The sequence below is a fragment of the Dreissena polymorpha genome, chromosome 2 (assembly GCF_020536995.1).
Source record: "Dreissena polymorpha isolate Duluth1 chromosome 2, UMN_Dpol_1.0, whole genome shotgun sequence".
Classification (NCBI taxonomy): domain Eukaryota; kingdom Metazoa; phylum Mollusca; class Bivalvia; order Myida; family Dreissenidae; genus Dreissena; species Dreissena polymorpha.
In genome coordinates this window covers 149,862,383-149,877,486 of record NC_068356.1, presented here as the reverse complement: position 1 = coordinate 149,877,486, position 15,104 = coordinate 149,862,383, and the positions used below count along the sequence as shown (strand labels likewise).

The 15,104-nt window shown below is 35.9% G+C and overlaps 2 protein-coding genes across 4 annotated transcripts in view; one reads left to right on the top strand and one right to left on the bottom strand.

Moving 5' to 3' along the window:
• Window positions 1-15,104, bottom strand: part of LOC127869415 (uncharacterized) — a 470,973-nt gene that overhangs the window by 183,917 nt on the left and 271,952 nt on the right. The gene's annotated exons all lie outside the window — the stretch shown is intronic.
• The window catches only part of LOC127869413 (protein sister of odd and bowel-like), a 73,083-nt gene continuing 62,530 nt past the window's right edge, over window positions 4,552-15,104 (top strand). For 2 of the 3 annotated variants that reach the window (XR_008044552.1, XM_052411964.1), the window contains exons 1-3: window positions 4,552-4,695; window positions 9,206-9,924; window positions 10,374-10,491. Coding sequence is in view for 1 of the 3 variants with exons in the window: in XM_052411964.1 (XP_052267924.1) it covers window positions 9,811-9,924; window positions 10,374-10,491 (232 nt within the window). In the remaining 2 variants the exon portion in view is untranslated. Of the gene's footprint in view, window positions 4,721-9,205; window positions 9,925-10,373; window positions 10,492-15,104 lie in introns of all 3 variants that reach the window. The other variant, XR_008044553.1, reaches the window with a different exon arrangement.

Sequence of the window (15,104 nt, the reverse complement as noted above, 5' to 3'; positions counted from 1 at the left end):
AGTGCAGATATACATTCAAAAAAATCACAACAATACTAACAGAACTTTATATAATTATGTAATAAGGTAAAAAAAAATAAAATAAGCCTGCAACAATAAATCGTATTTAAAGTAAATAACAAATAAATTATCAACAAACGGCAGTAGTTCAATGCGTCTGCGCGGGCTCGGTTTACACCGCAAACCCAAATAAAGATGGAGTTTAGTTTTAAATTTATGTTACAGTCACGGGCGTAAACTCAACAGGATCGAAGATGTTTTTTGAACTTACAATTACTCATGGTAGCGGGTCGATAATTATTCAACCCCTTTCCGAGAGGTGACATAAACAGACTTACAGTTAATTTAATATGATTTGTTGGCACAAAAAGCGGATGTCAAGGCATTATGCTCCAAACAGTTATGGTCCATTACTATCATTCAGTTCGGTAGGGGAGAATAGACACATAGAGATTTAACATTTATTTTCATGTGATCTAATTACCAACTCTGGATGCAGAAAAAATGTGTTAATTCCTTCGTTGGCATAAGTGACAATTCTTCCAAACATGTTGGGAGAAACCGTCATGGTTCTAAAATCTTACCAAAATGTAGTACACCGGGACCCGGTAATGTAAGTAAGCTACATTATTTTGGTTAGTATCAAGGTTTAACACCAACTTCAATTTTTAATTAATTTTAGAATTGCTGTTAATTTTCTTAAATAATTAACACTTATTTTCTTTATTATTATAAATGTGTATTTGATGTAAGCAACAAAATTATTCTTAACTTAAGTTTGTCGTATTATCAATATATGATTCTCTACATTTAATTGGGAAACTATTGCAAATGATGATGTAAACACTTTTTGCGTTAATATCACCGATACAATTGTTTCTAATGCTTAACATTGTATCCCAAACAAGTCTATACAAATTAAACCGCGTCACCCACCCTAGCTGGTTAAATACACTCATTCGTCAAATGAGAAGAAAACGCAAATCTAAAAACTCAAATTATTATTGGTCTAAATTTTGTAAAATTAGAAATAAGACAATATTATTGAAAAGGCAAGCGAAAGATCAGCATTACGAAAGTTTAAGCAAAAAACTCAAACAAAACAACCATACATCTAAGGACTGGTGGAGAATACTTAAGTAATTTATTAATAAGCCTAGCAATAACTTAAATTCAGCACTCCTTAATCCCATCGACAATACCACTACAACCGATTGTTTTGAAAAGGCAAATATTCTATACAATTTTACAAAATCAGTCTAAAATTGATATCGATAACGACGACATGCCGGAAGATACTAGTCTACCGATAGCAAATTCGTTGCAGTCTCGTAATACCTACTGATGTTCTTCACGTTCTTATGTCACTTCCGGTCGACAAAGCATCGTGGCCAGATGGAATAAATAATCAAATTTTAACACAATGCCAAAATCAACTGTCCACTCCTCTTTGTCATCTCTTTAACGTTTCACTTAGCAAATGTATAATGCAAAGTTGTTGGAAAGAAGCTAACGTCAGTGCAGTTTTCACAAAAGGCGACCCAAAAGTAGTGAGCAACTATAGACTAATTTCATTTTTAAATACAATGGAAAAGGTTTTCGAAAAAAAATTCAAACACGTATATAATCACCTCATTAGTAACATATTACTTACGCCTTTTCAGTCTAGATTTTTGCCAGGTTATTTAACTACTTACCAACTTACGTATATATACGATACGTTTTATAAAGCCCTCGTCAATGGTTTAGATGTAAAAGCTGTCTTTTTTTATAGCAGTAAAGCATTTGGTTAGGTCTGGCTTCTCTATAAACTTAATGCAATTGGCATTCGAGGAAAGTTACTATCCTGGTTTACTAATTATCTTCATAATATACGTCAGCGCGTAGTACTTCCAGGCGCAGTCTCAAACTGGGCAACATTAGAAGCCGGTCGGTGTTCCCCAAGGTTCCATATTAGAGCCTCTTTGATTTTTAATTTTTAGAAATGATATAGTTTACATCAAAAGTAATATTCGCCTTTTGGCCGATGACACTTCCCAACACATTATTATCGATGATCCCATTATTTCAAATACAAAATTACAAAGTAATATCAGCAAAATATCTCAATGGGCTTTAGATTGGCATGTATTATTTAATCCCTCAAAATCTGAATCCCTAACATTCTCCAGAAAGCAACATCCGAATCCATGTACTTTTACAATGATGTCTAATCAAATACAAGAGTTCTGTTCCCACAAACATCTAGGGGTTTTCCTCTCGGAAGATTGAAAATGGAACATCCATATTAAATGTATAACAACAAAGCATGTAATCGAAATAAGATCATGCCAAGACTAAGGTTTAATCTTGATAGGAAATCCGTTGAAATAATTTACATATCGTTTATTCGACCTCCTTTTGAATATTCAGATGTGATATGGGACAATTGCAACCAGGCAGAAAAAAAATGATAAAATTCAAAATGAAGCAGCGCGAATCGCTTGTGGATCGTCTTAACAGGTGTCATTAACTGACCTGCATAAGGAAATTAACTGGGAAACCGCTTCAGGACCGCCGCGACAAACATAAATTAACATTATTCTACAAAATGCAAAATTCACTTACCCCACAGTATTTGACCGACCTTGAACCCCAACATGTTGGATCTGTTGCTAGGTATAATCTTCGCAAGGCTAATAACTTATGCACTTCCGAATCTAGAACAACCCTTTACTACAACTCACTTGTACCCGCCGCAGTTACCCGAAAATGGAATAACTTACCAGATGATGTTAAAAATAGTGAATCGTTGATTGCATTTAATCTAAACTTAACAGAAATAAAGTTATAACACCATCGTACTATTACATAGGTAAACGCCATTCTCAAGTCATTCGCACGCGATTAAGGACCAAATCCAGTTCCCTTATGAGCACCTTTACGCAAAAAATATTAAGGTCATAAATTATTTATTCTCCACATACTTTGTCGCTGTGGAGATATTGTGTCTAACTTTCACTTCTTTTTCAAATGTTCGTATTATAGCGTAATACGGACAAAATTAATGAACGATATCTTGGGAATTTTAAGTCCTATAGACCTTGATACGCTTCTTTTGGCAATACATGCCTAAACGATGATGATAACTTTACAATCTTTCTTTGTGTCCAACAGTACATCATTGAATCTAAGCGTTTCTCATAACAATCCGATCCCGACTCGACGTTGAATTATTTGCCTTTGACTCATAATCAAAATCCTTCATCCAAATCAAATCAAATAAATTTTATTTTGAGTCGGCAAGACAATAGCAAATAACATAAGCTGTGAAGCTTTTGAACCGACTATACAACAAATGTAAACAGTAAAACAAGAGTAAAGAAGCTAGTTAAAAGAAAGACAATTACTTGGGTATTAAAATACAAATACATAATCAGAAGAAATACAAATACACAAACAGTCGTTACAATTTAAGGCATACAACACAAATTAGACTACGGTAGACATATTCCTTACTTTCCTGCTGGTATTGCACTAGGAGGGGCAATTTAAGGCATGATATTATCTTCATCGTGGCACGCATGGGGTTAAATATGTTTAAAACAAACAAATCAATGTAAGGATGTAGATTCGCTGGACCAGCAGCGGAGTCAGTGCAAGAAGTTATTTATAATGACCAGGGAGTAATAAAGCATCGATGGAAACCAAAAGCAATATAAAGCAAAAATAAACGTACATTTGCAACCACAAATAAAACAATATGAGAGCTTAAAAGCTGTGTAGGAAGCTGCTGATCTATTCCTGTGGATAGGACTAAAACTGCAATAAGAGAAAAGGAAATAAAAAACTGAACACAAAAAGAAACACAAAAGTGCGACCCGATAAAACTTATCCAAGCTTGATTACCTCATTTTTTCTAAATGTTTATATCCCGTTTTCTTACTACTGGCATATATCATGAAATTTGACGTCTTTGACCACTGCCACCTCCGTGTGTAAATATTAATCCTAAAGAGAGAAACTATATAAGAACACTCTTTCGTTTTAATCCTTTTCTGCTTATATTGAATACGATTTGTTATATTGTATTTGCCTATAAAAAATAAATATGTTTAAACTAACAAGAAGATAAAACTTGCAACAGACTTAATCATTAGTTTCGGTTTTGACAACAGAAACGAAGTCATATAGTTTATATTATTGTATATCTGTATGTTTGCACAATTATTAGACCTATATTGCAAAGCGTTTGCAAATTGAAAAAGTAGACCGTGATTGATGTAAAGACCATCGTCTTTTAGGAGGAAAATAGAACCCGTGACAATGCGCTGTCTGCAACGCCAGTTAACCTTCGTTATAGTACAGTGTAACCTGCATAAGACCTACTTCCGGTTTCACAAAATCATAAGTCTTTCCGTTAATTTGCAGTCGAAACAACGTATTATTTTGACTTTAAATAGCACATCAATCTGTTAATTTCCTAATACAATGCTGCATTTGGGTTAGGTGAGCATATTTTGCGGCAAAAACGAATAAAACAAATCGAATCCGGGTCATTTGTCATGCGCAGACGATGCTAGACTGGTAAGGTCACCAGCCTACGAAAGAATGTACATGATTGTCTGGACTATATATGCGGGACATATATAGAAATATACATGAAAATTACCCAAATTTGTGTACATTTCGTGCCCACCTGGACTTAGATTGCAGGTTAAACGATGGATTTTTCTCTTTGGTATTGTATGACATAGGTTTTAATGGCTATATGTTGTTTAAACTCGAAACACATGGGGGAATTTATTGGAGGGTGTAGTTAAACTGCACAGTGCAAGACATTTTGTTCGGTGTACAGTGCAATTGATGAATAGTGTATATGCAGTGACCTTCAGTATGTTAATGTAGTCTGTAATTTCTTGAAAATAAAGCTACAAGTGATCATTTTTAATGACTGTCATATGTAAAACCACTCAACATTCCATTTTTTCCCAACAGTCAGGTGTAAAAGCAATGTTTATAGAGGTTAAACATGTTCTACCTTCCCTCGATAAAATACATTCTGTGTTGTTTATATCATGTACACAGACATATCTTGTAGTGGCGGTAATTATGCATGTAGGGGCGTGACATTTAATTGCGCAGTGATGTATTGGTTTTACCATCTATAAAAACATTTTATATAAACTTTTTGCACACTTTTATTTTAGTCCATTAATAATCTTAACTAAAAACGTAATTTTAATGTCATATAAGCAAAGGTTTCTTATGGAACTTATGTTTATTTTCGTTCACTTGCACAAAAATATCTTGTTTGCTGCTAGATGATGTCATTCTATGGGCAGTTACATTTTAAAGAAAATTTATAATGATTGTATGTGTTTTAACTTGTATATATTTTTTTGCTCAATTTGTTCGATAACCATTAGAGGATCTATATTGATATTTGCACATAACCACGCTAAGATCAAACACTTGAAGCAATAAAACCAGTAATCATAAGAGCTTACATTTGGGTCACGAAACGTTGAAGGAAGGCTGATCATGTTTTGGGTCTTTGGGCTAACCCTTTCCTACTCAGAAGTTAAGTGAAAATGGCTATGTGCAAACAGCATTAAACCAGAACAGCAGTCTGTTCAGGTTTGTAAGCTGTTTGCTACTCATCAGTTTCTAAGGGTTGGAAATGAAGCCTTTAACATTTGAATCCAGTAAGAAAGGTCTTAAATACATGTGTAAATTTAACTTTCTGAGGGACTACAAATGCCTCAGAATACGTATGCAAGTGGTTTAAGATCATGGTTGGTCGGACAACTAACAGCCTGAATAGCACTTCTATATAATTTATTAATTTATAGTAGCCTGGATAACATCCTGCCCTGTTTGGGTTATAGTAAGCTCGACATCTTATGTTTCAAATTAGGAAAGACCTGCACAATTTAAATGGCATCCTTGGAATTAAGAGATTGTTCTGATCTAAAGTGGCGCCTACCTGTTATATCGAAATTGAATTATTGTTTTACCTTTTGTTAAGATATACATAATATCAAAACATAGGTCAAGATTAACTGAGTTGGTCATAATTGTAAGGGAAAGTTTATTACAAGTGCTGCTAAAAGAGAGCCCAGATGAAAGCTAGACCAGTCTGCTAAAATTGTCCTGTTATAAAAAGAAATCTAACGAAAAAGATGTTGGTAATTTTTAACACAGTTTTTATCCCTCCAATTTATAAACAACTGTTTTATTGCAACATAGGAGTAGGCTGTTGGTTGCATAAGAGTTTGTGAGTCATGCCAGGTCAAAAACTAGGTCACGAGGTCACTAAGTGCATTTCAAGCATTTAGCATGGTGTCCGCTCTCTAATGATGTGGTAATCTCTGCTTTCTGCCCGTCTGTCCGTCCTGGCCACTATCTCCTCCTACACTATTGGCAGTAGAACCTTGAAACTTACACACATGGTAGCTATGAGCATATGTGCGGCGGTGCACTATTTGGAATTTTGATCTTACTCCTGGGTCAAAAGTTATGGAGGATGGGGTGGGCAATGTCAGAGAATTTCAATTATTTTACTAACAAACATGCGCGTGGGGATATGCGTCGGCCTCTGCAGCACCATTTCTAGTTATCCCCACGCTTTTTGGAGAAAAAGTGGGGATATTGTGGTTATCTCCGTCTTCTGTCCGCCCTGGCCACCTGCTCCTCCTACACTTTTATCACAAGAACCTTGAAACTTACACACATGGTAGCTATGAGAATATGTGCGACGGTGACAGCAGCGGTATTTTGATCTGACCCCTGGGTCAAAAGTTATGGGGGTTCGGGTGGGGCCTGGTCAGAGATTTTCCTGCGACCGCGATTCGAAAAAGGCTCATAACTACTGTGTCCCTTCAGATATTGCTTTCAAATTTGATATGCATGTGTATCTAGACAACACCTACATGTATCCATGCACATACATTTTTTTACCCCTGTGACCTTGAACTTGAGGTCAGTTTTCAGGTTTCGAAATCTGCAAGTGCGATTCGAAAAAGGCTCATTACTACTGTGTCCCTTTAGATATTGCTTTCATATTTGTTATCAGGCTTTTTCCGCTCCATTTTGGGAAAACGCCACACTGGAATTTTGGGAATTTCGCGTCGTGAAAACCCCCATTTTGGGAAAAAAATGAATCGCAAAATTGGCTCAATTGGGAAAAATTATCGCATGTAAATTATTTAAAACAGTGTTTCTTATATTTCAAAGAAGCCGTTAACTGGTAAATAACGACTATTTTGATAACTTATTATTAAAATTTTACAAAATATTATGAACATGTGTGATTAGAGCAGGTTTTTTAATCTGAATTTGGGGAAAAGGCTTGGCCTTTTTGAGGTGAAAAAAATCGCGGGAAGCGCCGGATTTTGAGGAAAAAAAGTTAAGTCTTAAATAATCATTAACATATTTTACAGTTCTTAAAACAAATTCAAGGCAACAGATAATTTAATTATGCAATACTTTCTATTTTCTACACCAGATCAGGTCAACTTATATATTTAAAGGGTAAAAAAAAAAAAAAAAAAAAAAAAATTTTTTTTTTTTTAATTGGAAATTTTTTTTCAATTGGGAAAAAAACAACCAGATTTGCATTGGGAATGGGGCCGAATTTCGGACCCGTGGCATAGGGCGGAAAAAGCCTGGTTATGCATGTGTATGTAGACAACACCTATCCACGCGCAAACAATTTTTTACCCCTATGACCTTGAACTTAGTGTCAGTTTTCAGGTTTCGAAATCTGCGACCGCAATTCGAAAAAGGCTGTTTCCCTTCAGATATTGCTTTCATATTTGGTATGCATGTGTATCAGGACAACACATTTCCATGCACACATTTTTTATCCCAGTGACCTTTACCTTGAACTTGGGGCCAGTTTTCAGGTTTTGAAATCTTCGACCGCGATTCAAAAAAGGCTCATTACTACTGTGTCCCTTCAGATATTGCTTTCATATTTGGTATGCATGTGTATCTGGACAACGCCTTTCCACGCGCATAAAATGTTTGACCCCTTTGACCTTGAACTTTGGGTCAGTTTTCAGGTTAGGAAAGGCTCAATATAAACTACTGTGTCCCTTCAGATATTGCTTTCATATTTGGTATGCATGTGTATCTAGACAACACCTATCCATGCGCACACAATTTTTTACCCCTATGACCTTGACCTTGAACTTGGGGTCAGTTTTCAGGTGTCATAATGTGCGACCGCGATTCGAAAAAAGGCTCATGCCTGCTGTGTCCCTTCAGATATTCATATTTGGTATGCATGTGTATCTGGACAACACCTTTCCATGCGCATGAATTTTTTAACCACTGTGACCTTGACCATGAACTTAGGGTCTGCATTTAGATTTTGAAATCTGTTATGTGGTTATCTCCGCCGTCTGTCCGTCCGTCCTGGCCACTATCTCCTCCTACACTATTAGCACTAGAACCTTGAAACTTACACACATGGTAGCTATGAGCATACCGTACATGTATGTGCCACAGTGCACTATTTGGAATTTTGATCTGACCCTTGGGTCAAAAGTTATGGGGGTGGGGTGGGGCCGGGTCAGAGATTTTCACTCATTTTTTTATTTATTTTACATGAACTTCTTCAGTTCTACACCCATTTACTTCAAATTGATACTGAACATCTCTTATGACAATACTGTCAAAGCTCAATCAATCAAATCTGCCGCCGAATTTCGGCGGCAGTCCCCCACCTGAAAAGTATACTTTTTTCTCCTTTTGGGTGGAAAAATTCCCCCTAAAAAAAAAAAAAAAAAAAATTTTTTTTTTTGGTTTTAATAGAAAGATGTGTCTCATAATTATTATATCTCAATTCTATTTCAATTTAATCTTTTCAAACATACTAAATTATGAAAAATGCAATGAATATAGTGCAAACATGTACAAATGAAATAATGAGAGAGTAAGTAACAAAATCCCCCAAAAAGGGAAACGCCGCGAAAATTCCCCCTCCTAAGGGCTGCGGACCCCTTCCCCCAAAGTAGTGTGAGGGCCCTGCTGTCAATCTCAACTATGCATGGCCCCATCACCAACTCTGGGGTGCCCCTGGGTCAAACATGCGGCGTGGGGATACGTGTCGGCCCCTTCCGCACCATTTCTAGTCTATTTTGTCTCACTAAATTAGTTTGCTAAGATTCCCTTGTGTTAATCATAAATAATATTGTAAACTTTATAATAATTTCAGATTATCAAAGGGAGGGAAGTCTGCAGCTTGCAAGTTTATGGATGTACCAAAGTGATCTTCCTTGGATTATGTGTAGCTAACATTGGATGGGTGAACAACATAATTAAAACTTGTGATACATGTGATACCAGTTTGATAAGCATAGAGCTGTGATATGTACAGAAGAATTTGGTGCTTGATCGTTAGATTGATATGCAAATTATTGATTTAATCTTGTGAACAGTTCATAAACTGAAAGAACATGCAAGGCATGTTAAATTTCTTTAGACGTGTCAATCATGTTAACGTAACAAAAACTGTTAAAACCAAATAATGCAGATACCAAATTATAAACTGATTAATTATTTTTAAATAAGCATTAATCAGGAATTAAATTGTTTATTTTCATTATTTAATTATTTTGTGTGTTCATGTTGGGTATTGAATGTTTCGTGACAAAAAAATGTACCGGTAACTTTTTTAAAACGTGCATCAATTTACAACATAAAACCAAAAACAGAACTTGAAACACATGTATGTAAAAGATGTGATGATGCTGAGAGCATTGGACGGTTGAGCTAAAAGAGCCGTTGTTAAGGCGACAAGTCATCAGACACTTGGTTGTCATGGATATGAAAGATGATTCTGAGATGGCGGCTCAGCTAGCGTTGAGTCTATCGTCAGCCGTTGGGGGTGGTCATCACTCGTGGACCCAGGGCGGGCCTCTGTCCGCACCACAGGTGAGCAGAGTGGTTGCCATGTCTACTTAGATTTTTAGAGTGCACAAATGAAACAAGTTCGGCTCTGGGAAAACGGGACTTAATGCAGGTGCCTTAAAGTGGCGTCCCTGATTAGCCTGTGCAGTCTTTATAGGCTAATCCGGGACAACAAGTTCCTCCTTTATGAAATTTTTATGTAGAACAGACTTCCAGGTATATATTATAAGAAACCATTTAACATTGTTATCTCACATTCAATGTATGCACTCAACCATAATGGAACTTCAATAACGGCAACTTTGGAAGCCCTTTTACTTACATAGCTGTGGACAGTGGTTTTGGAAGTCATTGCAGTTTTTGAAGTCATTTGACAAAAAGTTTAAGTCAGATACTGCCAAACTTCTCTGATCCCTAACTGCAAGCCTTGGATTCAGATCTCCCATTACTCCTCAGTCCTGTTTTATTTCCAGGCACACACGTCCATGTTGACATCATCAGCTGACACCCAGCATCTGACAGCCCCGCCCCCCGCCCACGCCCACACCACCTCCAGCAACCTGAAACCACTGGAGGCCTTCCTAGATAAATGTGAGTACACCATTTATATGTGAACACTTTTCCTCAAGCAACCTGAAACCACTGGATGCCTTCCTTGATAAATGTGAGTATACCTTTTATATGTGAACACTTTTGGATTGCTTTTGTGATCACTTGACTTGGGCATCATATCCTGAAAAGCAGGGATATTTCATACCCTACATTTTGCCTATTTCACATTTTAAAATAAAGAAACAAATCTTATCATAAGCATCGGTGGGAAAAATTGTATTTTGATTGCAAAAATTGAAGAAGATGAAATTAAACAAAAGGCCTAATTTATGTTAAAACAGCCTTTCTTCTGTACTGGTACCTTTTTGTACCCCACTGCATAATTAGGTGAAGCATATAGTGTGCAGGGAAACAGATACAAAAGTAAGTACAATCCTCTGGAAGCATTAAAGTCTGTTCCATACTAGTATTAGTTTAAAGTTATTTTAAAGGTTAATATATATAAACTTCATCAATATGCAGTATATTGTTTAAGTTGAATTCTATAATGATAAGATAATATATTTATCATTAAACATTGACTCTAGTAGGTACAGTACAGCCAACGCAGAATAAACATATTTCGCGATCCACCGCGACAATGCAAAACAAGTCGATGCCGCGTCAGCCGTTGAAGCTGCCTCAGTATGCGGCGGCAAGTCACAATTCGCCGCAATGCTTCGCATCTGTCCGCCGAGGCAATCCGCGATATGACGCCGAGTCAATGCGCATCATAAAATAAAAAATCTTTTAAATGATTAGTTAGTCAATGAATTTTAAAACAACAGTTATAATAATATTTAAAATCATAATTAATTTAATGTGCGCAGATTCAATATAGTTAATAGAAAAGCATGTTGTTGTTTTGTTTTTAGTGAATTGCATTCCCGTTTCCAAAGAAATTTCTGTAATCCTGATAGAAATAATTATTATTTAAAAAGAATGCAAATTAGAAAACAAATCGAATTTATAAAGACAAAACATGATTATCAAGGGCATGTATTAATTAAATTGCAATAATCATTTATCATTGTCATTTTTAGAATCGGCTAAAGTACTTCAAGTTACTTTGTGTGCATTAAATGCGCGGTATTATTATTATCTTTATATTAAACGATCAACAAACATATTTGTTTTGGGTTTTATTTTTATGACAATATGCATTAGCATATAAGCATATTTAATGTGTCTGGCCAAGTGTGTTTGTTTCCCGCCCGTAGTGTATGTATTTCACACATAAACAAGGTCACATAATTATGTACAATTGTTTTCCTTTTCATATCGAAACATCAAGGAGACCAGGTAGCTGTTTTTGCACCTACAAGTGGTCAGGTCTCTAGCAGAGGGTGGATTTATAATTGCATGTTGTTTTTATTCTAATATAGTTTAGCAGAGACAATTAGCAGTTTGAAGCCCCATCAATAATCAAGATTGAATTGTTGTATTGTTAATTATCAGCATATTATAACTATTTGAATATGCATATATAAACTCGTTTCATTTTGTTCATATCATACAGTTGATATCGCTACTCATTACCCGATATTCTCGTATATTCCAGTTTTAAAGCTAATCCTGGTAAATATATTTACGATAAAAGTGCTCGATAGCACACACATTCACCATTTTTCTTAAGTATCAAATAAATTTTGGCATTTGTTAAAGATGTAATGAAATAACGTCCAATCGGGGTGTTTTTTTCCAATGAACACGCGTAAATCGCCTGATGTGATGGTCAACACAAAATACACCCACACTTTTCATACGACGATCTACATGTCTGCATAAATTTCGCATGCTTTTCATTGAGACAAAGGATAAAGCACTGTTTATATGGCGCTAGAATTTGTTAATGTCGCGTTAGCATTAAAATTCGGAAGCGTGTTTGGGATATCAAATTTAGTAATTCTCATTTGAAAATCAAACGAAACATTTACAGTTGTGCGCAATTAATACAACAAAAATGTATTTAAATGCATTGCATGCCATATCGCTTATTAAAGCATGAAAATAATAACTATGAAAGTAGCGTAAATCTGGGTTTCTAAGCTACACAAATGTACATGTAGGTGTGTATCTTTCACTTTATCCGCCACGTACGTATGGATTTACTCCGCGAAAGAACGCGAGGTTAATACAGACTCTGCGTCGTTGCGCGGATCGATGCCAAATGCCTCGGCGATACGCCACATGAAAACATGATGCGGCCGCCGAGTACTAAGATTCTGGCCATCATGGCGTGACCGAGGATTATGTTGGTTCTGCGTTGGCTGTACTGTAGATTACAAATCATCATTATGCCCCCCCCTTCAAGGAGCTCTTGTTAAAAATCTTGAAATCTATGACATGATATATTTGAACTGTGGAAGAACAAATCATGCTTTGAATTATCAGAACTGGTTTTGGGGGATTATGAATTGCCAAAAATGGTCAGGTTTTATTATTATTTCATATTTACAAAAAATCTTTGAAAAAAAAGCTACCACAAATCTTTCTCAAATTTTGTAGAAAATCATAGTGAAAACTTTAAACAATGAATTACGGGTATTATACAGGTTATAAAATTATTCACTTTTCACAAATTGTTTGTATATTGCTGCAAATAACAATACCTTTTTAAGCCCCGGGATTGAAAGATCGGGGGCATATTGTTTTTGGCCTGTCGGTCGGTCTGTCTGTCCGTCATTCATTCATTGTGTGTGTCCCAAAACTTTAACCTTGGTTAAAGTTATGCATTGACTTTTGCATGGTTGAAGATAGCAACTTGATATTTGGCATGCACGTGTATCTCATGAAGCTGCACATTTTGAGTGGTTAAAGGTCAAGGTCATCCTTCAAGGTCAAAGGTCAAATATATGGCTTCAAAGCGGCACAATAGGGGGCATTGTGTTTCTGACAAACACATCTCTTGTTACCTGAGGTTATTGTGTGTTTGTTCTTTTAATTGATACAATTATGATTAGCAAAAGCAGAAAATAGTTGCTTTCGCTCAGAATATTTGAGCCTTGTTCTGTGAAAATTGGGCTAACTGTGTTACGTGTCTTCTAAGGGATGACACATTCCGTATTTTCGGTATTTTTTATGCCCCCAGATCGAAAAGGGGGATATATTGTTTTTGGCCTGTCTGTATGTGTGTCTGTCTGTCTGTCATTCATTCATTTATTCATTGTATGTGTGTGTCCCAAAACTTTAACCTTGGTTAAAGTTTGATAAATTTTGCACAGGGGTTTTTCTGACTATTTTGAGAAAAGGAGTCTGACCAAATTGGGAATTTTTTAATGACAAAATTGTCCATTTTGGAAATTTTTGCTTCGATGAAACGGCTCATTTTGGGAAAACAATGTGAATTTATCCTGCTTAAATAAGTCAGTGGTTTAACAAATAAATTTGTTTTTATTTGTTATTTTGTCTTCTTTATATAAACACATGCAATATTGGGCATGACCAACGTTTATTCAAGTACTGCAATTTTGTTTTTCAGTTACAGTTACACTCTGAGATAAGAATTGTACAGTCAAAAACTTATAGCGTATATTTTTTACCAAAACAAACACTGGTTAGTCACAGAAGTTACAGCATAATTTTTCTCTGCTTTCTGTTTTTGAAAGCATCACACAGCTCCTCCAATGATTTGTCATTCAGATCTAGACCTTCAATGCAGGTAAGCATCAGATGAGTAATTTTAGTTTGTGTGAATGTGCTGTGTAATAGGGAGCACAGCAGGTTCATGGTGCTGAATCGTCGCTCAACCACAGCAGTGCTTGTTGGAATGATACACATCAGCTGGACATTAATAATCATAAGTCATAAGACACTTCTTTCTAAAAAAAATAAATAATAATCAATTATTTTTTATATGGAAATTGGGATTTTTTTATAATTTTGATTTGGGATTGGGTCCGTTTGCTTTGGGAACGCCTCTGTTTTTAGGAGGCGCAGACAGTGCTGAAAAACCCCTGTTGCAATATTGAAGATAGCAACTTCATATTTGGCATGCATGTGTATCTCACATTCTCACAGCTGCACATTTTGAGTGGTGAAAAGTCAAGGTCAAGGTCATCCTTTAAGGTCAAAGGTCAAATTTATGGCTTCAAAGTGGCGCAATAGGGGGCATTGTGTTTCTGACAAACACATCTCTTGTTGGTTTAAGGGAAGTTTCTTCTTTAACGAAAATCCAATTTAGGCAGAAAGTGTTGTCCCTGATTAGCCTGTGCAGACTGCACAGTCTAATCTGAGATGACACGTTACACATGCATTAAGCCCAGTTTTCCTAGAGCGAGGCAAATTTTATTAAAAAATTTTCCTTTAAGTGTAAATGAAAACCAGCCCAGTTTCCTTCATTGAGGAGCTTTGTTGATACCAGCTCAATGCTTTTTAACCCTTTCCCGCACAGAAGTAAAGTGAAAATGGCTTTTGCAACCAGCATAAAACCAGAACAGCCTGCTAGTAACTCGCAGTCTGTTCAGGTAGTATGCTGTTTGCTACTCGTCATTTTACTAAGTTTGGAAATCAAGCCTTTTAAACTTTAATATATTAAGAAAGGACTTTAAATTTAATTTGATTTTCTAAAGGACTTAAAAAGCCTCAAAATGCGTTTATAAGGGGTAAAGGGT